Source organism: Poromitra crassiceps, assembly GCF_964638095.1.
Source record: "Poromitra crassiceps genome assembly, chromosome: 15".
Taxonomy (NCBI): domain Eukaryota; kingdom Metazoa; phylum Chordata; class Actinopteri; order Beryciformes; family Melamphaidae; genus Poromitra; species Poromitra crassiceps.
Window position 1 is genome coordinate 15,608,082 of NC_139634.1, and position 22,946 is coordinate 15,631,027.

Genomic DNA, 22,946 nt, shown 5'->3' on the forward strand with positions numbered 1-22,946 from the left:
CCACACAGCTTTGGCAGGGCAGTGTCAAAGGGGTGGGTGGGGGATGGGAACGCCCATGCAAAGAAAAACGCGCTGGTTGGATGGATTTTGTCAAAGGGGGAGTGGTTTCACAGCTTTGCCTTTTATTGATTGGCTTACCGTGCTACCAAGGCTTCCCCGGTGACTCCCCCAAACAAAAGGGCAAATGGATGAAGATGCTGTTGCTATCCTGAAGAGGAATACACCAAGGCAAAATCAATCATCCGCATAGCTTTGCTATGAGATGCTGCAGGATGTTGGGTGTTTTAATGTGGCATATTAAACGTTAACAGTAATTTCAGTACAATTCAATAAATAAAAATAAAGTTAAAGCTTCAGCCAAATCTTATGAAGAGAGCAGGCGCAGGATCTATGGTTCTGTCCATTTTCAGCCAATTGCGTTTGTCAGACAAACCCACACAGGACCTTACATGGTTCAAATGAATCAAAGTGAATAAAGGCTGAATTGAGTGATATTGAAATCAGACACCATACACCTATGCCAGATCTTGATCCTCATCCTTTGACTTCACATTTTGCTCCATTCTCATGAAACAGACAAGGAATAATGCATTTGCTTTAATTGCTCATTCATCTTAATTGTAAATAAAATATATTTTATATTCACGGTCTAAATACCTTAAAAATAATTTCGTTTCATAGCAGGAACCCCTCAAAGCAAGCTCCTAACTGCATTTTATTTGCAGTGTAGGTGAAATAGACAAGCTTTTCAAGCATTTAGACAGGGATGTTATGAATATTTCCTCAAGTCCTTCAATCTTCTTATTTCTCTGCAAAACATACTCAATGAGACCCTTGACCTTACCTTTCAGAGAATTTCATAGAGGCAAGCAGGCAATTGCTAAACATCAGCTCCCAGACTACTAACCAAAGAGTTAGTGATTGCATTGAGCTGCCATACAGTGGATACATTTCAAAGTGCAACTGGCAGTGCCTGGACATTAGGATTCAGAGAAGTAAAAATGTGAGGATTTAATTTGACCTATACAGATTACCTTGTATGAAGTGGGACACTGACACTGACTTCTTTAGCATAAAATTCTACCACCGCACTTTTTCTGCAATTAAAAAAAGAAACTGTTAGGTGACAAGATGCATCCTGGTAGCGCTGCAACTAACGATTATTTTCATAATCGACTAATCCTGTCATTTATTTTCTCGATTACTCAATTAGTTGTTTGGTCTATAAAATGACAACATTGTGAAAAATGTCGATCAGTGTTTCCCAAAGCCCACGATGACGCCCTCAAATGGCTTGTTTTGTCCACAACTCAAAGATATCAGTTTACGGTCATACAAGAGTAAAGAAACCAGAAAATATTCACATTTGAGAAGCTGGAATCAGAGAATTTAGACCTTTTCTCTTAAAATTGTACTCAAAACTATTATCAAAATAGTGGCGGATTAATTTTCTGTCTATCGATTAATTGTTGCAGCTCTACATCCTGGGTAATCCAATGACAAGTGAGATCCCCTAAAAGGCAAACATGATTATCACTCACACAGGACTATGACAACTTGATGGTGGGAGAGCAGGGAGGGGTCAGCCTCTCCGGGAAGAAGAGACTTCACAAGATTGAGACCACAGCGGATGAGGAGGTAGCAATGGTTTTCAGCAGTTCAATTTTAATACTTTGTCCCCCTTTCTCTACAGAAACCCAGGTAAAAAAAATCCCCCACTCTCATAAAATACAACAGCAGCAGTTACCAGTAAAAAAATGAAATGCAAAAAAAAAAAAAAAAAAAAAGCATAGAAGGGAGGAGGGAGAGAGGGCGAGGATAGGATGAGGGAAGAAAGGAAAATATATTTTATATATACGAGGAGTGAGTCCAAAGTTCTTCTTCAGACCGGGGTGGGGACAGCGAGGGCTCTGGGAACTTGCTGTTGTGTTCATTCAAAATGGAGGGGAGGAACAAAAAGAACAAAATGAGTCGAGTCCAATCCAACTAGGGGAAGGAACCAGCACTCTAAGGCAGGGATTTATTCAGGAAGGGCTTTTCTCCCTCTCTGGATGAAGGAAACTCTCACTCCTCTTCAGCCTGTGTGAGGTTATCTTTTGTGTGTACATATGAACGTGTACATATGAACGTAAGTGCATGTTTGTGTATGCAACCGGAAAATTGGAAGGTGTGTCTGTCTTCTATATATGGTCAACACGGTCGCCCCCCTCACTTGCTGCAAAAGAGAGGTGGCATTTTTCTTTCCTCATTTCTTCATTCATTCCTTTGCTTTTTTTTCTCCCAATATCAGTCCCCGACTACCTAGTAGTCATCCAAATCAAATAATTCATCGTCCTCTCCTAGGTACTCAATGGCCTGGAAATCCACCCTGTACCGCAAGATACCTGTGGAAAACAAAGACGATAGATTAGCAAGAGGAACATGAGGGCTGGCTAGCTTATGTCATGCTTTGTAAGATCACTGCAACATTGAAGGAAGAATTCGAATTAGGATAGGCTAATCCCCTGAGATATGGGGGGGTATTAGTGTCTGAAAAGCATGAATTCCTGAAATTATGAAGCTCTACTCTGTGTTAACATAAAACTAGTTTTTGGGTTGTGAGGAACATGTACAAGGTACAGCGCTTGGGAGGCTTTTCTGAAAATATATTGCCATTAAATGAATTTGGCTAGCAACCACCGCCTACGAGCCGCTTTCCATAAACAGATTTTGCGTTCCAGCTGCTAACTTTGTTGCATCCCATCAGTTCACAAAGGACTTCCAAGATTCTGTCTATTTCTAAGACTAATTGCTACTAGGAAAGGATCAGAATACACCATCACAATAAGTTGACAGCAATACATCAATGGGGGGGGGGGGGAAACCTATATCATGTAAGCAGGTGTTGGTTATGTAAGCAGGTGTTGGTAAATACATATTTAGAATATTTGAATGGTAGACGTGCAGAGCACTTGATTTTTCTTGCAAGTCATTTTTGAGACCAACAACTTTGGTGTGGTGCAGAAACAAAGTTTGATTAGGATGAGGTCCAACAGAGTAATTTAATTTAATTGCAATACATTCTCATGCCATTCATCCCAGAACAGGAAGAGAGGCCACAAAAATCTGATTGACAGTTAATCAGGTCAACGACTGCCAAAAGTTCCACTTCAGTCCACTTTCCTGCCGGCCGAGTCTGTCAGTTTGATCGGCTAAATAGATGGAATGGACTTCTGGGGAATTGTTGGTCAAGTTGAGGGCAGTTTCAACTAAGCACTGTGCACTGTGTTTGGCAAGTTAAATAGCAAGGTAATAATGTTTTCTTTGGATTTTTTGCTTCGAAGGTCTGAGGTTGGTGGTGGCGGCTAGGCTACAGCAGGTGGAACAGGTAGGCTCGCTAAAACTTGCTATTGTGCATCTTGTGGTTTGATTTGCATCCTTGAGTTTGTGTTAGATCATTCTGTTCTGTTTTTGTTTGTTTTTCCTCCCCCTTCCGATTTTTTTATCCCATTTTTATCCCCCATTAGTGTAATTTTAATTTATTTGTCCTGGTTGCTGCTCCACCCTCTGCCAATCTGGGGAGAGCCGAAACTGGCTCCATGCTTCCTCCGAGACATGGGCAGTAGCCAGCCGCTTCTTTTCACCTGACAGGGGAAGCTTCACCGGTAGGACATAGCACGTGGGAGGATCACGCTATTCCAACGAGTTCCCCTCCCTCCAAACAGGCGACCCTAATGACCAGAGGAGGCACCACTTCAGCAACCAGGATATTGCATGTTTTGGTGTGGGGTTCCTATATGAAGGAAACCCCCAGGGGGCACGGGGAGAACATGCAAACTCCACACAGAAAGGCCCTTTTGACGACCCCACCCGGGCGGTGGGCACTCGAGGACATGCGGACGGGCACGCACTCCTTCAGCGCAGTGTCCCAGGTTGGAATCGAACCCAGGACCTTCTAGCTGTGAGGCGACAGCGCTTACCACTGCACCACCATGCCCCCATTCTGTTCTATGGTTGATTGTTGCTTTGGGATTCAACACATTCACATCTCTTCCAATGGTGAGAAAAAGGTGCCAGATTTGTCACTGGTCGCTTTTGAGAAATAAAGTCGCCAAGGGGGCCTGGAAAGTCACCAAGTGTAGCGTTAAAGTTGTTAAGGTGGCACCACTGGTGTTAACGGTTAACCATTGACATCCCTATTAGCAACTGGCAATGTGTGATGACAATTTACAGGACATGCATGTTGTGTATTTACAGGACATGCATAGAGACACTGCATGAAATAGGCCACGCCCATCACAGGGGAAAAGCTCCGTTCATTTCCACACACCAGCGTCATTTTCCTTGAATTAAACATAGCTAAAAGCTGTTGTGTGGTGGGCTGCGCAGACAACAAATGTAAAAAATCACCAGTTAAACGTTTTTTTGTACTCCTGAGCAAAACAAGGAAGCCATTGAGAATTGGCGAGAAGAAAAATGTGGATCTAGCTGTCAAGAAGTTGAGTGTTTATCTTCCTTATATACAATCTTTTTGTGCAACACGCAACCATGCACGTGACATAGAACGCCAGGATTGGAGGGGGGGTTTCCGTTGTCCCCCGTCTTGGGCGTGGTTTCACTGGTTTCTGAATGACGCGTTACGCAGTGTCTCTATGTTGTGTATTTACAGGACATGCATGTTGTGTATTAGGCTTGGCACGATGGAATCGACCATCGTCGATGGGTCGACCCCCATTGACATCTGAGCCTTCTACATCGGACCATAGTGATTATCTGTTCGAATTAAACTTTTGCAGATTTAATCATAAAAAAGGCCAACTCCACTCAGCCGCGACGCACGGGGGGCATGCGGCGCTGTTAAACAAGCGCACCATATCCCCAGTTCAGAGAAGCAGGAGACCGGAGAGGAGGAAGGGGAGGGGAGGATAAGCAGAAGACGGTTGCGTTACTTGTTGTGAAAATGTTAAGACAAAGAAGAAATGTCATGTTCTTTCCTGTTTTCAACCCAATCATCGTAACGTCACAAGTCTTCAACTGTGAATTCAACTCGCCTGTTTCCATGAAGTTGCTCCATTACTACATAGGCTGCTGCTGCTGCATTTCTATCTCAAAACTGAGACCACACAAATCTAACGTCAGGCGGCTGTAGCTTAGGAGGTAGAGCGGGTCGGCCACTAATCGCTTTGGATAAAAGAGGTCGGTGGTTCAATTCCCACCTCCTCCAGTCTGCATGTCGAAGTGTCCTTGGGCAAGATATTGAACCCCAAATTGCTCCTGATGGTGTGCCAGCACCCTCCGTGGTAGCTTGCCGCCATCGGTGTATGAATGGGTGAATGTAGCTACTGATTGTAAAGCGCTTTGGATAAAAGCGCTATATAAATGCAGACCATTAACGTTAGCCGCCAGTAATTCTGTCCGTTTTCTGCCAGCTAGTTAAATTCAACAGACACGTTGTTGGTCAGGATCTGTAACTGTTTCAGTCGCCTGGCTCTGTGCTGTTGCTGTAGGAGCCTAAGCCCGCTGGTCTCTCATGGCATGTTGAGCTCAGCTGTCCTGTTGTAAATGTGAACGTGCATTGCAGTGGCGCCGGCGCAGCCAAATGGCACTGCAACGACTCCATAAATCATTAATTAATCACACGCCCCCCCGCCCCCGTCAACGAAGATGCCATCGTGATGGTTCACTGTGGAACGACCGCAATGGTTATTTGGTTGACATCGCACAACCCTATTGTGTATATTTTGGCATCTTACTCTAAAGCAAGGAATCTCTGTCTTGAGTGTATGTGTGCATGTCCTTGGCGTATCTCGAGAATCGTTCGTCCGATCTACTTCATACATGCAGTTTGGTCACGTTGACACGTGACCAAACTTTCACTAAACAAGTGAACAGCATGCCACTCAGCTCCGTCTGTGAGTGGCATGGGGGGGGGCTCGATATAAACACTGTCATGTCACGGCGGGGCTTCAGGGCTCTGGCTGAGTGGGGACAAAGGCACACACCCCACTCAGGTAAAACTGCCCGAGAGAGAATGATCACACACAAGGGGGGGGGGGGGGATGAGGCAGTAAAAATAGCCAATAAGCGCACAAACACGTTTGATTGGCAGCAGAATCAACCAATACAAGTAAAGCTTCTACAGTTCTCAGTTTAATCTCACTGGTGATGTTTCTGTCTGGATTTATATGGGCCAAGCAATCAGCCCATTCCAAACAGGCACGTTTTGAACATCACTGCACTACCATACTATAGAGCAAGGAATCTCTGTCTGTCTGTCCTTCGCATGTCGAGAACCTTTCGTCCAATCTCCTTACTTGGTGGGTGTATTGAAGGGGACCCAGGGACGTGCTGTGTTGGATCTGAGCCGTTTGCTAAAGAGTGAGTACATTTCAGCGTTCTTGTGTGTTGTTGAATGTTGTGAGCTTATATAGTCATATAGTCAAATCTCTATGAGGCACTGCACCTCCTCACGAGTCCACATCTGTCTGTGATTACTCGGATTCATCATGCTGCACGTTGTGAAACTAAAGAAATGCTCGTCCTCAGCCAATAATGCACAGTGCAGCTGGCTGCACCACCTGCTTTAATGCAAAAATGCATCATGCTTCCAGTTGGGTCGAGGTTGATCATCGTTCTCACCACAAACAAACCATACCAGAGTTCATTTGTAACCTTGTTTACTTCGGTTGAATCAATCTCTGGTTTGTTTTCCATGTGAACAGCAGTTGGACTCGGGTGCAGACCGAAACAACCAGACAGAGACCTTGTTGAAGAGGTGGTCTCTGTCTGGTTGTTCTGGTCTGCACCCACGTGCAATTGCTATGTTCACATCTGCCCAGGCGAACCGCACCAAGGCGGAAAAAAGAACCGGAGTTCAATTCGAACAGGTGTGGCACCCTTAGATCAGCATACATGTCCTTTGTGCTTGTGATGAAAGGCTATATAACTAAATTTACTTGAAATAACACACACACATGATGTAAAGGTTTGAAACCCCATTCAGAGTATGATGCAACAATAATGTGAAACTTTATTGATCCCCATAGGAAAATGAGTTGTGCCTACCTGCCTCCACGGGGAGGTCAGAGGTCAGGGTCAGCTACAAAGCAGCACCCATGGAACTGGTAGGGTTCAGTGTCTGGCTAAAGAACACTTCATCAGGGTGGAGTTTGCCAACATGGGCGCTTGAACCCACCTCCTGTGGTTGAAGTGCAGCTCACCCAGCGACTCCCAACCTGTGGGCCGCGGCCCTCTGGTGTTCCGTGGCAGTATCGCAAGTGGGCCACCAAATCATTTGGATTTTTTATTATTATAAAAAATGAATACATTAAACAAATTTGAAAATCCCTTACTAATGGACAGCTCCTTGAAAACTGTAACACTGAAAATGCTACAACATGTTTCAGATGCTGTGCTAGTGACTGGAAAATAAAAATGTGCTGTGAGAACGCATTATTTGACCTACATATTTTTTATGGGGTCGGAGGTGGGCCGGGAAACGTTTTGAGATTTTCAAGTGGGCCCCGAGTTGGAAAAGGTTGGGAACCGCTGACCTACACATTTGTGCGCCAAATCTGTAATATTTGTGGAACTTAGTAACCACTGAGCTGAGTTAATCGTTCCGTATCTGTATAAAACACAAGTCTCGTGTTGCAAGCCCCATCTCCATCAACGGCATGCTCACCCCCGATGCCTCCAAAGCCCTTGACGAACTGGGACCCTTCCTGGCTCTTGTCTGTGACTATCTCCAACGTGGCTCCAAATTTCTTGTAGTTGTTAGCGAACCACTCCAGCAGTGGCATGCTCTCGATCATCTCATGTTCCTGCCCCGTCTGGAAACACAATCAGTGAGGAACACGTGACATGATGGGTAGCAATGTGGATCTCATGTAAATCAATACCAACAAGGCAATGTGACTGCATTCACAGATCATGCTGGAGTCTGTTTTGTGTGTAGGCCTCACTCACCTCCTTGTCTGTGAAGTGGGACTTGTCTTTCTCCTGCTCTGGCGTTAAATACAAAGTCTTCTCATCTGAAAACCCAAGAAGAGACACAAAGATTATAGCATCAGATGGCATCTGTAGCTCCGTTTCTCGATAATGGCACACATAGGGTGGTCTGTGTGTGTGTCTCTACCATTCTCAAGTCCGTTGCTCTCTGCCCCGTGCACGCGTAGAATGTAACGCATAGTGTCTAAGTTCTCGTAGACTATGAGGATCTCCACCGCTCCCATCTCCAGGGCTTTGAGTGTGTCCTCCACACCGAAACAGTACTTCCCCGTGTCCTGGCTGATCTCATCAAAGTACCGCCCTGTAGAGGGTAGGATCAAATAAAACAAGAGAAACAAGATTAGTTACCGTGAAGCAACTTGCCTTATGAACATTCCTTTTCAGCTAGTCCACTTCCACGTAAAAGACAGCAATCAAGAAAATCAGTAACACAAGGAAAAGCTAGCTAATTTGACCCCCCCCCCCCCCACGTCACACACACTTGTTTGAGACACCCCAAAATGGTTCCAACTTGTCGGCACAAACCTACCTATGAGCTTCTTCTCCTGGATGAACTTGACGTTGGAGAGGACCTCTGCCGAGAGTTCAATAGCCTGGTTGAAACCATTCTCTCCTCCATAGGAGATATCCACTAGCTTCAGCACCTTGGCCTGTAACCTCTGGACACAAAAAACACACAAATCTGGTTAAACACTATAGTGTCACACACAGGAGCACAGTTTATGCAGATATGCACTGGAAAAAGAGAATACATTTTCTACAAAGTTTGTGTTCAAGTTTACATTTTTTGTGAGATGTTGATGCACATAAATATCACTTCTCTCAGCAGCAAGGCATGCTCTTTGCCAATTAGAATTACTGGGCAACCGCTTCCTGTCTACCAGGGCCCTGTATGACCAAGCAGATAAGTCTTCAGAAGAACCAGTGTCTTCCAGGGCCCTGTATGACCAAGCAGATAAGGCTTCAGAAGCACCAGTGTCATCCAGGGGAATGGAAACCCTAAGCAAGGTTGATTTGAATGGATCTTATTTCAATAACAAATGTCAGGGCTAAACCTCTGGAACATGGAGAACGTCAACAGAATGTGAATGAAAATCAGCTGTGATTCCTATGGGCTAGGACAGCCCAATCGATCCTTATGAACAATGTTTCCCCCAAACAACTCCATGCTCACTGAGTAACCTGGAACAGATGGTCAAGTTGACTGAGGTCATGGAGAGGATTGCCTTGTTTTTCTTTTTTTTTTTAGAATGATGATACATTTACCGTAATTTCCGGACTATAAGGCGCACCGGTATATAAGCCGCAGCAGCAAAATTGACTGTTTTTTACATATATAAGCCGCACCGGACTATAAGCCGCGGGTGTTTTGATGTTTAATTACCATATGTAAGGGTTCGTGCACAGAGAGGAATGTCGGGAAAGAGATGGCTGTTTGGGGAAGCTCCCATTTATTAACATTTCAACAAAAGGTGCTGTCAACAATCAAACCAGGTACCGTAATCCTTGTCTTCATCTTTTAGGTGAAGGTGCAGCGTCAAAAACAGAGTCAGAGTCAAAGTCAAGTCACTAATCCTCGTCTTCCTCTTCTTCCTCCGTACTGAAACCAGCAAAGTCCTCAACTTCAGTGTCGGAAACGAACAGGTTCAGGGTGGCTTCGTCAACCACTCTCCTCTCTCCTTCGTTGTCACTCTCAAAACCAAGGAACTCCTCTTCGTCACTGTCGGTGTCGGAATCGAACAGCCTCTGAAGGCGCCCAGCTGTGCCGGCGTCATCATCACGCAGCAGTCCAGCCTTTCGGAACCCGAATGGAGTTTGTGGTCTTGATGGCTGCTTTCACGGAATCTGTTATATGAGCCCTCATGCTGTCGAGAACGAGCAAAGCTTTTTTTTGGTGAAAGAATCCTCCAGGGCGCTTGACGTAGCACTCAGCCAGCCACTCCTTCATGACACTTTCCATCATCCACCCTTTCTTGTTGACTCTGAGGCATATCCCACTGGGAATTTTCTCTTTCGGCATCGTAATCCGCTTAAAAATCACCATTGGCGGCAGCTTTACTCCAGATGCAGAGCAGGCCAGAACACAAGTGAAATTCGTTCTCTCGTGCCCAGTGGTTCTCAATGTGATCGACGATTCACCTTTCTTGTTAACAGTCCGAGTGAGTGGCAGGTCGAACGTCAAAGGCACTTCATCCATATTTATGATCTGCTCCGGTTCGATGGAATATTCCTTGATCTTCCTTTGTGTGAATTCGCCGAAGTCTGTGATTTTCTCCTGGTAGTCGGGGGAGGGAGTTGTTGGCCGAGTGGCCGTTTGCTTACCGTAATTACCATATGTAAGGGGTCACGCACAGAGGGGATTGTCGGGAAAGAGATGGCTGTTTGAGGAAGCTCCCATTTACCGTATTACCGTAACATTTCAACAAAACAACATAACACAACACCACCTTTGTTTATTTTTACAGTGCACACAGTGTCCGCGGTGTGGTGAAAAGAGGGCAAGAGAGGAAATTAAAACAGAAGTGGATTTATAGTTAGAAAGAGTGCTAAAAAAGAGAGATTTTATTTGTATTTTTTTTTTTTTTTCTGAAAAAATCCATAGATAAGCCGCACCGTTATATAAGCCGCAGGGCCAAAAAACGGGAAAAAAGCCGCGGCTTATAGTCCGGAAATTACGGTAATGCAATGGTGGCCAAACTTTTTTGGTTGTGGGCCACAAATATCAATTTGAGTAGCATCGCCCTTTAACAGACTTAACTTACCGGGTCGAACATGTCAGACTGGCTGAGTTCGGTCTTGAAATCGGCAGAGCCAGCCAAGACCATTCCTGCCACATTAACTTTGTCGTTGGATACAAAGAGCTGGACGGCGGTCTCAGCCACTTTTCGCACATAGTTGTGTCTTTTCTCCATTCTCAAACGAGCGAAACGCAGCGCGGACTGCCCTCCTCTGCCTGAAAGAGAGAAGAGAGATGCAATGACATGAATGTTCCAGAGCAGGTGAACCAACGGGCACAAACATATTAGCTATATATCCATCAGACTGCATAAAAACAGAGGAGAGGGCTGTTCTCAGCATGTAGGAGAGAACGTTAGCCAATGGGTGCGGGGGCAGCATGCAGGAGCTGTGAGTGTGTGTGTGTTGTGCACGGCTGTACAGTGCGACATCGCACGTGCTACGAAAAAATCAGTCTGTGCGATGAATGAATTGACCGCTGTAGCACCCATGCGATACACTTTTGCGTGCGTGGAACGAGAGGAGGAGGAACTCAACTGCGAGGTTAATGCAGCCGCAGCACCCAGACAGTTTACAGCGGGGACAAGCCATCTTGTCACAACATCTTGCGTGTGTGGACCATTTATCTTAATTGCCAGTTAGGTTCCATATTGTTTTTCAGTGGACTAAGAAGGACACCAGTGAAAAGCACACATTCAATTCACAGCCCTAATTTGAAGTGTAATATATTGATGCTTTATATACAGTTATGTCCCTGTAATGTATCATTATGGGCAAATAAAGAAAATGTTTGTCTGAAAAAATTTCCTGTTAAGGGCCTGGGATTTTGTGTGCCCTGTATGCAACATGTATGTCCTTTGCCAGTCACATAGCTGTTTAAGTGATGAACTGCACTTCTTCGGTTGTTTTTGGAGATGGTAACCGACGTATATGTGCGCTATGTTTTTTTTTTGCCTGTGCTACACAACTATCAACCTCTGTAGCACCCATGCTATGAGCAGCCCTGGTTTTGTGTGCGTGCGTGCGTGTGTGTGTGTTGTGGGGCAGTACCGTGCTTCTTGGGCAGGTCCACAGTGAACTTGTGCAGCACCTCCCTGGTGTTGCCCTGCAGCGTGCCGAACAGTGCCCCGCTACCGTCGATCACGATGAAGCCAAACTTACTGTCGTCAGAAAGCAGGGCTGTCAATGCCTGGGGGGGCGGAGTCAGGAGAGGAGGGGGGGGGGGGGGGGGGGCGGAGTCAGGAGAGGAGAGGAGGATGTGACAGAGAGGAAGCATGGCATGGATTAGGGAGAGGAGAAAATGAAATCCGCCAGTCCCTCTCAGACAAGCAGAAGTCCACATCATATGCGCGCACGCACACACGCACACACACACACACACACACACAAAGACCCCGAGCGAGCTCTCTCACCTCAGTGTGGAACTTGTTGTCACAGAGGTACAGGGAGGTGTTGATTGGCTTGAAAGGCTCAAAGTCGATGTTGACTTTCTTCTCCTTTCCCTCCTCTGTCACAATGGTGCCGCAGTACACCACCAGACCATTAGGTGGCACTGGCAAGACAGAAAGAGAAGAGGCCATTAGATTTGACAGGCAACAGGTCTTTGTCAAGATGGACAATGTACGGTGTCAGAGGGAGCAATAACTTGTGTACAGCACATATTCAGAGATTTCTGTGGTATCTCAACCTCTTTCAATGGAAAGATACTGAGGAGGACAATTAAATGTATAATATATACTGAACAAAAATATAAAAGGCAACACTCGTTTTTGCTCCCATTTTTCATGAGCGGAAAAGATCCAGACTTTCTCTCAAATTGTGTTCACAAATGTGTTTAAATCTGTGTTAGTGAGCACTAGGGCTGGGTCGGTTTGAAAATTTTAAAACCGGTTCGATATTGCCGTCTAAACCGGATCGAACCGGTATACCGATTTTTTTGGTAATTAAAAAAAAAAAATTTTTTTTTTTTTTTTTTTTTTTCTTCTTTTCAAGCAGGGCTCCCGAGTGTGGCCCATAACTGTCTGTAGTGCAACTTCAGTCCACCTGATAGCGATAATACACCTCTAAGCTGGTATTGTCAACCAGCAATGATACTGAATAAAAAGAAGCAGGACACCTGTGTAACAAACACACCCTGTATTTATTTCTCATAACTATTCAGCTCAACTTTTCTTCTAAACAACACAATAATAAATGAAATAAGACTTCTGCCTATAGTGCAACTTGAGAAAAAGGCTAATAAAAACACAAGCAGGGCAATCAGAATGGATTGGCTTACAGCTGAGCTGCCTTATAAACTTCAAAACTCACAAATTCACACAATATAGGGCCTAGGCATGGGTCGGTTTGAACATTTTGAAACCGGTTCGATATTCCCCAAAAAAACGTATCAAAGCGGCTGCAGTTGGTGGCGATAATGCACCTCTAAGCTGGTATGCTGCCAACCAGCACGAACACTGAATACAAATAAGCAGAACCTTTTAACTGTAACAACACACTGTTTTTATTTCTCATAACTATTCAGCTTAACTTTTCTTCAAACATCAACATAATAAACAAAATAAGACTTTTGCCTACTAGTGCAACTTGAGAAGAGGCTAATACGAACAATAGTGCAATCAGAATGGACTGGCAAAAAAAAAAAAAAACTAAAAAACTCAAAAAAAAAAAATTTTTTTTTTTTTTTTTTTTTTTAGGTTTTTTCGGTTTGCACGTGATCAAACCGGTTTGGGCTCGTATACCGAACCGAACCGGTAAAACCGGAAATCGACCCATGCCTAGTGAGCACTTCTCCTTAGTCAAGATAATCCATCCACCTGACAGTTGAGTCATATCAAGATGGGCCACAGGTGTTTCTTGACACAGGTGTGTCAAGAAATGGGAGACTGTCGTATAACATCGCTTTGAAGAAACGAAAAGAAGAAGAAGATCATGATGCTCATTAAACAGCAGGATTATTGCACAGGTGTGACTTGAGCTGGTCACAATAAAAGGCCACACAACACAATGCCACAGATGTCACAAGTCGTGAGGGAGCGTGCGGTTGGCATCATGCTGACTGCAGGAATGTCCACCAGAGCTGTTGCCCATGAATTGAATGTTAACGTCACTCTACCATAAGCCCTCTCCAATGTATTATGCTGCCTTCAAATGGAACTGGTGAGCTCGTGGTTATGACAGGTTTACGACATGGGAAGTCATGTACATACGATATTGTGAACTCGGAGGCAGAGCTTTCAGAAAATGTCCACTTCCCAAGTCGTGAACACCACAGGATGAGGGGGGGGGCGTTCATATGGACTCTTCCCGTAAACATGACCAGAAACATTACACTATAGACGGTTTTCACGGAATTGGGTTGCTATGGGAACAGTTTGAACCCTAGCTTATTTCCTGTCAGCTATTGCATTAGCAAACATTGCAACAGGAAGTAAGCTAGGGGCAATTTAGAATGTTTATGTTGTCAAATTAAAACGTCTATAGAGACAGCTCAACTTCGTCACTTCCTGTATCTGTGTCACGGGGGGTTTCGCCACTGTCATGCCCCCTTCAGAGACTAGCAGCAGGTCCTGAGTCTATTGGAGTGGATGGGAGAAGTGAACGTGATCACAGATGATGATAGATTATTTCGCCCCGTCGTCATCAAAGTAAATATTGGGCCCATTCTACACAAGCCACATATCTTCTGAACATTCTGACACTAAAATGGCATTTTTCAGAAAGACAGATCAGGAGAGAAATAACTTTGTTCGAGATCCGTCTGTCACAGCAACAGCTAACGCGAGCAGGGAGGAACATGTGGAGTTCGCAGATGTAGTAGCTAAATCTGTTTTATTTTTCCAATTTATTTTTTTCAGCAGATATCTTAGTTACAACTAGATCGAGCTAACGAGGGACAGTTTTTGTTTATATGTATGTTTATATGTGTGGGGTGTGTGGAGTTTTGGCAAGTCACGATCTCTAGCTCAACTAGCTTGCTACTGCCACACTTCAAGGGGGGCGGTGACACTGACCACGCCCACTATATAGTCCATCTAAGACACGAGCACATTTGAAGGCAGTGTAACGAGCCCAAGGCACACGTGTGCAAGAATCATGCTTGCTGTTTAATCAGCATCATTCTTGATATTGAAAAGTAAAGGCTCAGATGAAAAAACCCATTGTGTACAGGACTTTCCATGTCGTGACCACGTCATAACCACAGGCTCAGCAGTTCCATTTGAAGATGGGTTATGGTGGTGAAAGGAACAATCAATTCACAGGCAGCAGCTCTGGCGCACATTCGTGCAGTCGGCATGATGCCAATTGCACGCTCCCTCAAAACCCGTGACATCTGTGGCATTGTGAATGTGAAACTGCACATTTTAGAGTGGCTCTTTATTGTGAGCAGCCCAAGGGACACCTGTGCAATAATCCTACTGTTTCATCAGCATCTTAATGTGACACACTTGATGGATTATCTTGGCAAAGGAGAAGTGCTCACTAAATAAGCCTTTGGTGTGCATAGAACTAATGAGAATTAGGAGCTGAAAGAAGAGTGTTGCATTTATATTTTTGTTCAGTATCATTTTTGGATGAATCTAGAACTTTAGGTGATCTTGATGCCCTTGAAACTAAACTCTTTTACAAAAAGGCAAGTCAAACAGTGTGTTCATTTGGGTTTCTCAATCACAACACATACCCTTGTTGTAGAGTTTTAGTCGTTGCTGTACGGAGGTGATGGCGCCGAGCACAGAGAGCCTGTTGACTCTGCTCTTGATGTTGGAGGCTGTGCCAAACTCATCAGCCAACATCTTGGCCACTCTGGAGATCTGGTCCTTGGGAGGGATGATCAATGAGATCATACTGGTGCCGTTACTGTGGAGGCAGACAGAGGGGACTGAAAGTTAGTTTCTTACACACTTTGACATTCGTATAACTAAAACCTTAAGGGGGTACACTCATATTAAAACACATGCAAAACAAACGTAAATATAACATGATGTCAGATGTGTATAGCTAATGAGACTTTATCACCCTTTTGTGCTTTAAAATATTACTAAAAAAATTACACCAGTTCTAAAATCCTTACACTGGCTAGTGGCTACCAGTCACTCAGAGAATTCAATGTATTTCAAAATGTTGCTACTTGTCTTAAATCACTCTGACATATGAACCTTCTAGGACCATTAGGACATCTGGGGCTGGCCTACTGGATGTCCCGGCCCGGGTTGGAACCAAACATCTGAGGTACACATATGATGTTTGTCAATTTAAAAGATAACTTTGCAAGTCGCAGTTTGTCGTAAAACTATCTGCACTATCAGTTATTTATAATCAGAAAGACTATACACAACCAGTCGCACAAATGACATCTCTCCCACCAGACCATGTTGGTGTTGGTGTGACATTGTGTGAGACCAGAGATTTAGTTGATTGAGCGGTTTCATACGAAACTAAACATTACATTTCAATTTGACGACAAACTGTGGCTTTCTTGACATGCAAAGTTATCTTTTAATTTGAGGAAAAATCACGTGTAATTCATGGCACGATTCAAACAGGATACAAAAATTATTGTCTTTCGCTGTTCACCACCGCTCATTTTTACTGGTGCATGTGCTGAAGCAGGAAGTGGGCGGTGACTTTGGCTCTCTATTGGTTGACAGTTGATTGTATTTCCTTTGTGTGTGTGTCTGTGGTGGGGGGGGATGGGTTTATCGCTCGCATTTTGCCTGTTCTTTTACATTAACTAGGGATGGGCATTTTGAATAAATTTCCACAATCGAATTTCGTGAAAATGAATGATCAATTATCGATATAATAATATATATATATTTATTTTTTTTACAAAAAAAGCAGGTACATTAGACGTCCGTTCAGAATGTGCATTTACTGCGGGGGTTAATCCCCGATCCTTCCCCCATGCCCACACGTCTATGACGAGACAGAATGTATGAATGTATGCCTATTAAACTTAGAGGCTCATAAAACAAATAACAAATAACATATTAAGGCGGTGGTGACTAGAGTCCACTCCTAAACAACAAAGTGAAGTTAACTCCAGTGTCCTGGCTTGTTTAGGAAGAGGAGCACTCAGGGCAGGGTGAGACATGAACGCATGTTAACGAACGTTAAGCAGGCTGGGATGTAGGCTGTTCCAAGAGGTGGAGGATTGGCATTGTGGCCGTGTTGTACTTACGGTATACACGGCATCGCAGAGATTGCAATTAGCAAAGTCGTCTTTTAACTCGAAATGGTCCAAAACAAAACTCTGCTTTGCTGTCAGTGTCTTCATTTCCACTTCATTTCCGCTGAGTGCTGATCTCATCACCTCGGCAGCCCCACCCCGTACTCCTAAAACTAGTTAGATTGCGCCCTCACCTGGTTGCGACCACGTAATGAAATCAAATTCACAGCACAGAGCACATCTATTTGATTTTTAAAAAACTATCAAAATTGTGATTCCTTAACTATCAATTTTCGATTGTTGATTATTGATGCCCATCCCTAACATGAACCATATCTTTTTCAATTTGTAATCTTTGTATTTCTGTAATGCTCTTTTCTTTCTTTCTTTTTGCCTTTGTGTATGAAATGTGCTATCTTAGTTGAAATTGGCAGGTGGCGGTGTGTGTGGCGGTGGTGTGTGTCATGATTGTGAAGTCATCAGTGATGTCACTTGAGCAATTGTGATGTCACTTGAGCAATTGTGATGTCATCAGTGATGTCACTCGAGCAACCGATGGCGCACAGTTGTACGATGGCGCCTAGGTGGGTGGGCGGTGCCTGTCAACAATTTTGGGAGCCCACGATTTCCATAACTGCAGCCATGGCGCATATCATCTCCAGAGTCTCCACCCTAGGAAGAGATTCCTAGTACACAAATAAACTTGCCTTGCCTAAAACAGAATACATTATCACAATAGTTTTTCCATACCAATGTCAACATGACACTGGGAGAATCACTTGTTCACCACAAAAACAAATACACTTTTCAGCACAACACAAACACTGTCAATTTTCTCAAATTCAACCTACTTTTTCCTCATCCTAGAAACAATACACTACCTCCCATTGCAAAACTTTACCACCATGACACGAGCTGAAAGGTGAGACAGAAAAAGGGTGGGCTTTGAATTACACACTACACAATCTCTGTCCTTGACACCAAGGACTGAGTTGAAGTTCAACTGCTCCACATTGTCTGTGTAGTCACTAGCTGTGAAAAGGCAAAGCATACACGCTGACGATGCACACACAGGTAGTGGCAGCTGGTTGAATAGTGAATACAGGGCAAATGTGTAACATGGCAGGCGGTAGAGCACAGGACAGCTCACAGCAAATTCTGCGCAACACTAGATGGCAAGCTGTCGCATAGTAAGCTATTAGCTACTGTAGTTAACACCACCCACAATCTGACGCCTTATTTGACAACGAGGGAGGCCGCAGGGCAGGCCACAGTGCCCCTACCTACAAACAACACATTTTAAATGCTTTCCAACTGACCACTTTGTAGCTAACGTTAGCAACGCCTTTAAAGCCGACCTGTAACGTTATGTTAAGCAGCTCGACTGTCATAAGGCTACTAGCCGGCTCTGGTGGGAAATATGAAGAGTTGTCAGTCTTCAGGACAACGCTAGCATCATATCGTATTCTAGAATGATTCTGTCAGCGCATGTGCAAGTCCAACTGTAGCTAGCCGGCCTCCCATTATCATCAACGTGCTTTCTTGTATGAATCCCATTGCGGCCTGTTTCCAGAAATGACGTCTGTTAGCCATGCTCATTAGCTTTATGGTTTGATTGCTACATCGAGACAACATTTCCCTCAGTGTCACTTAGAACACAACGTGAAACCATCTAAATCTGCCCTCTGCCAAACCAACACAACGTTTACATACGTTAGTAGAGGTTCAATGCGACAGGAGTTAACTGCATTAGCATGCTAACGTCAACAGTCACAGCTAAGGTAAGCTATGTTAGCTAAGCTAGGCTACCACTCCCAAATTCGGCCCCACTTCTCCGATCTCCAGCTGTTGCGGCGGTCCACACACACACACCATCTCCCGAAGCCATAAACATTCTGACCGCGGCATCAACGCGCAGCCCAAATCGACCACTTACCCACGGGCAGCTTCCAAACTTTTGATCAGCTTCTTGATTTTCCATATCTCCACGTTCCTGTCCGCCGCGCTGGGGTCGTCCGCCATCTTTCTGCTGTAATCGCTTCAGCACCTGAAAAGACGTTATAAACACGAGCAAAACATATGCGGTAAACCGGGGGGCAACAAAACCGGCCAATGTCCTTAATCCAAACAGCCTGACAAAATGTTCGTCATAACTAGCTGGCTAACCTCTCCAAACTAGCGGCGCGGTGTCCGAGAGGCACCTGACCAGTGCTGGTAGCTGGACTGACCGTGAGGGAAAGACTTTACCCTGGATGCCTCTGTCAGTAAAGTGCGCGGAAAAATGGGCCTATGCAGTCTTCCAGGCCCTAGTGTCCACCCTATTCATTATCTAACGGCAGCTGAAGACGACCTACTTTTCCCCAGTTACCCTGGAAACCATAGAAACGACAACTGTCATGCCTTTTAGACGTCTATTGAGTTTTTGAGCACAGTCGGTGCTAGTACCGTACCTGCCTCGCTCGGACAACACCGCTCCGCTCTCTCTGTCTCTTGTGTACCGAGCTCACTGAGTCGGTGGTCGGAGGAATGACGTTGCCTTCCCGACCGGTTTCTTCCACACGCTGCGCGTGGTGCCCCTCACATGTGGGAGGTGGTTAGGATTTTCGTGTTCACTTCCTGGAACCCGCCTGGAAACCAATGACACATTTTGGTTGGTCCCCTTCTCCCGTCAATCATATATTCTGAACAACGATTGGACTCGAGCTTAAAAACGTGTTCGTGACTGGGCTGGCGGTAATTGTAGTCAGATGTGGCCCAAGTAGAATTTGGAGTCTGACTACTACATACCATACAGGGATGCAAAGTCAGAGTGAAAAAGGTGACAGATACAACATTTTAGCAGTAACTCAGTAATATAACTTATTACTTTCAGTAATATTATACCAGTTACTTTGTCAAGTAACTCAAGTTACACATTTAGTTAATCGTTTCAAATCACATAAAAGATACAATCATTTCCTAATCAAACTGTGTTTTTATACAAATAACCACTATAGATGACAATAACAAAGGAAAAGAATAACATTTAGAATTTTGGATTGTTTACACTGAATTCAAGGCGGTTGAAATTATTTTTCGGGATGGTTCCGGGGCGGTGATGTCATTCTGCTGCTGCTGTTGTTTTGGTAAAAGTAATGCAAAAGTAGTGTAATAATTTAACAAGTTACTCTACACAGACAGTAATATGGTAAAGTAACTTATTACTTTCAAATGAAAGTAACTAGTAATATGTAGTATATTACATTTTGAAAGTATTAACTTGCCCAACACTGCCTAAAGGTGACTAGTTTGAAGCCTATAGCCTAGCCTGAAGATCCACTCCACTGAGGTGAGTTTTGGCTGCTTCTGAAGGTGGAAGATGGAAATGGAGTGTAGGCCTCACTCAGCCTGCTTTGGATGATAATCTATGGTGGTCAAGGACAGGGATAACGGCTGAAACTAAATGTAAAAACACCACAGTGCAGTGCCTTTATTATAGGGACATTGGAAGGAGTGTCTTAAAGGCTACTGGACATCCATGACTTGCATGCCTTTTGAATATAGAATTGCCTTGGTGATGTTACAATATACTGTAAACAAAGGGGTAAACAGCTGATCCCCCCACCCTCCATGCTGTCTTCACTATCTTGTTTGTCTCCACTCCAGACCCCACCATCCCTTGCAATTTGTGTGCAAATTGACTACTGGGCATGTTTCTACAGTAGGCAATTGATGGGTTGGGTGCATATATATATATATATATTATTATTATTTTTTATTTTTTTTTGTGTATATTTTTTACATCTGCCGTGGGAGAGTAACTAGTTACTGTAACTTAATTACTTTTTGCAGTAACTAGTAACATCACTCTTGATTCAATTACAGTTTGCCTACTGAAATAGTAACTGGGCTAGGACATGAAAATAGCGGACAACTTCAGAGCAGAGTGTTTATGATCATCGGACCTCGTCCGGCCGGGGAGAGATGCCGCCTCCCTGCCTGGCAAAATGCGGTGCAGCTGCACCCAGAGCCCCAGAGGCTTCATTAGGTCGACTCCGGCCCGCGGACCCGTGGGTGTTCCAATGTGTCCATGGTCTCATCAGTTGCTATGAGAGGGCCTTTTCTACATTACTGTTTTTCAGTAACTTGCCCAACAATGGATATCTGTGATAAGTGGACTAGTCAGCAAACAAAAGCAGCACTACCACGAGTTGACTGGCACAGTCCAGTGGCTGCAGGCACAAAGGAACGCCTGAGGCGCTCTGTCCTGCAGCGTGGGAGGATGATCCTGTGGCCTGGAGGGGAGACTGCCTCCAGGCTGTTCTATCCTTCACCAGCGTGTTCAGTCTTGGCCTCCCCAGCTGTGATGCTGACTCCCCAACACACCACAGCAAAGAACAGTGCACTGGCTACAGACTGGTAGAACATCTGCAGCCTGTTGCACACATTGAAGGGAGAACAGCCTGCTCTGTCCTTTCCTGTAGAGGGCAGTGTTGTCCCTTCATATGGTATACCATAATAATCATTCCTACACTGTGCCCGCCTACAGTATAATAGACTACAGTGTTTCCAAAAAGGTATAACTTTGCTTGCTACCCTCCCACACTACTAGCAGAGATGTGCTCTGCCTGCCAATTGTCTTTTGCCAGGAAGTTTAGACAAAACAAAAAACAGATAAGATGGGAAAAGCATCTGTAAATTTTAAATAGTCCTATAATTGGAGAGACGTCAATGTCTCATTAAAGGAGATGATCAGTGGATAAATTTGTCATCAGTTTTTAATAACTTGAATTTCATAGGCCATTACATTGCTAATGATGAGCATCTACTGTAAATTACATTTTCACAGAAATTTGCCCATGTTGGTCTTCAGTGCCACTGCAGATGCCGGTCAACCAGATTTCAAGTTAACTGCCAGGTCCAGTGATGCTACAAATAAAATCTAAAGGTATGTTATCCTCACAGCATCCACGTCAGCAGGGTCAGTCCTCCCTTTAGTCATAGGCTAAAGTTTAGCCTATATGACTGCTGGTACAGTGCATCTTCTAAACTGCTGAGTGGGCTATTTCTAGCCACAAATATGTCAGTTGTCCAATTATACTGTGATTAATCTCTCGAGAAAGACTTTCGACATAGATAAAAAATAAATAAAAATTTGTTTAACCGATGGGTTCCCAGATTGTACTGTGATTAGTGTTACAGCATCCTTTTCTGAAAATTGTAATAGGCTGTTTCAAGCCAGGGGGCTCAGTGGTCCGATGACCTGTTGTTGTTGAGGTTGATGGTGCAGATGGAAATGACTGGGTGAGATGTTGTGAGTGATGCATAAGCCTAAGATTGCACTGTAAGTAGTGGAGTGTAGCTCATATCAGTGGGTGAGAGGTGGACAGAATTTACTGCTGAGCCTTCTGGAGGTGTAGTTGTGAGCCACGTTCAGTGAACTAACTCTCTTTGGAGATGTCTGCTTGACCCCAATGTCACACCAACTTTCACCCACGCCACATTTCTACTTGAAAGCCCACCCTATGGCACATCGAATTTGGTGTAGTGTAGAGAGACAACACACAGTTTGTTAGGCACTTTTTTTTTACCAGTCCTCAATGGCAGTTAGACCCTTTTTACAGGAGAGATGCACAGAACTCACATCACAACATCCCATGTAACCAAAATGGTTTCAAGTAAAACTTTACATTTCTCTGTTAGAGGTAGGCCGATTAATTGCAGCTATTTTGAGATCATCGGCATCAGCCGGTTAACAAAAAATGCCTGCATGTCTGCTCTCAACTGGGACTGGGACTAAAAACAAAGAGATGCTGCTACTGTGTGAACTACACTAACGTTATTTTTTCATTTTTTATTTATGTAAGTATTTACACATTTTTGTTATCTCCAGAAACAAGGATTATGCTCTTGTATGCTGATAAATGGTGCTGTTAAATGCACTAAAACTTTTTGATTCATAATTTTTTTTTACACTTTAGTTTTTTGATTACATGTGGACATTTATTTAGTTGATATATTTTAATAAGTGCACTGCAGACAGAGTGCAGATCTACTTTAGCAAACAGAGGCA

General features: G+C 44.1%; 1 protein-coding gene across 2 annotated transcripts; it reads right to left on the reverse strand.

The window, feature by feature from the left end:
- Positions 1-1,658: 1,658 nt before the first annotated feature.
- LOC310790593 (eukaryotic peptide chain release factor subunit 1) lies at positions 1,659-19,441 on the reverse strand. 2 transcript variants are annotated; one of them, XM_083652304.1, is made up of 11 exons: positions 19,345-19,441; positions 18,831-18,941; positions 15,407-15,582; positions 12,138-12,277; positions 11,776-11,914; positions 10,752-10,942; positions 8,519-8,648; positions 8,117-8,290; positions 7,948-8,012; positions 7,664-7,811; positions 1,659-2,384 (listed from the first exon to the last, which is right to left on the reverse strand). In XM_083652304.1, exons 2-11 carry the CDS (start codon positions 18,914-18,916, stop codon positions 2,302-2,304), a joined length of 1,332 nt encoding a protein of 443 aa, XP_083508430.1. In that variant the 5' UTR covers positions 18,917-18,941; positions 19,345-19,441; the 3' UTR covers positions 1,659-2,301. The 2 variants fall into 2 exon arrangements, with proteins under 2 accessions (XP_083508430.1, XP_083508429.1); XM_083652303.1 differs by having other exon boundaries at positions 19,061-19,409.
- Positions 19,442-22,946: the final 3,505 nt, after the last annotated feature.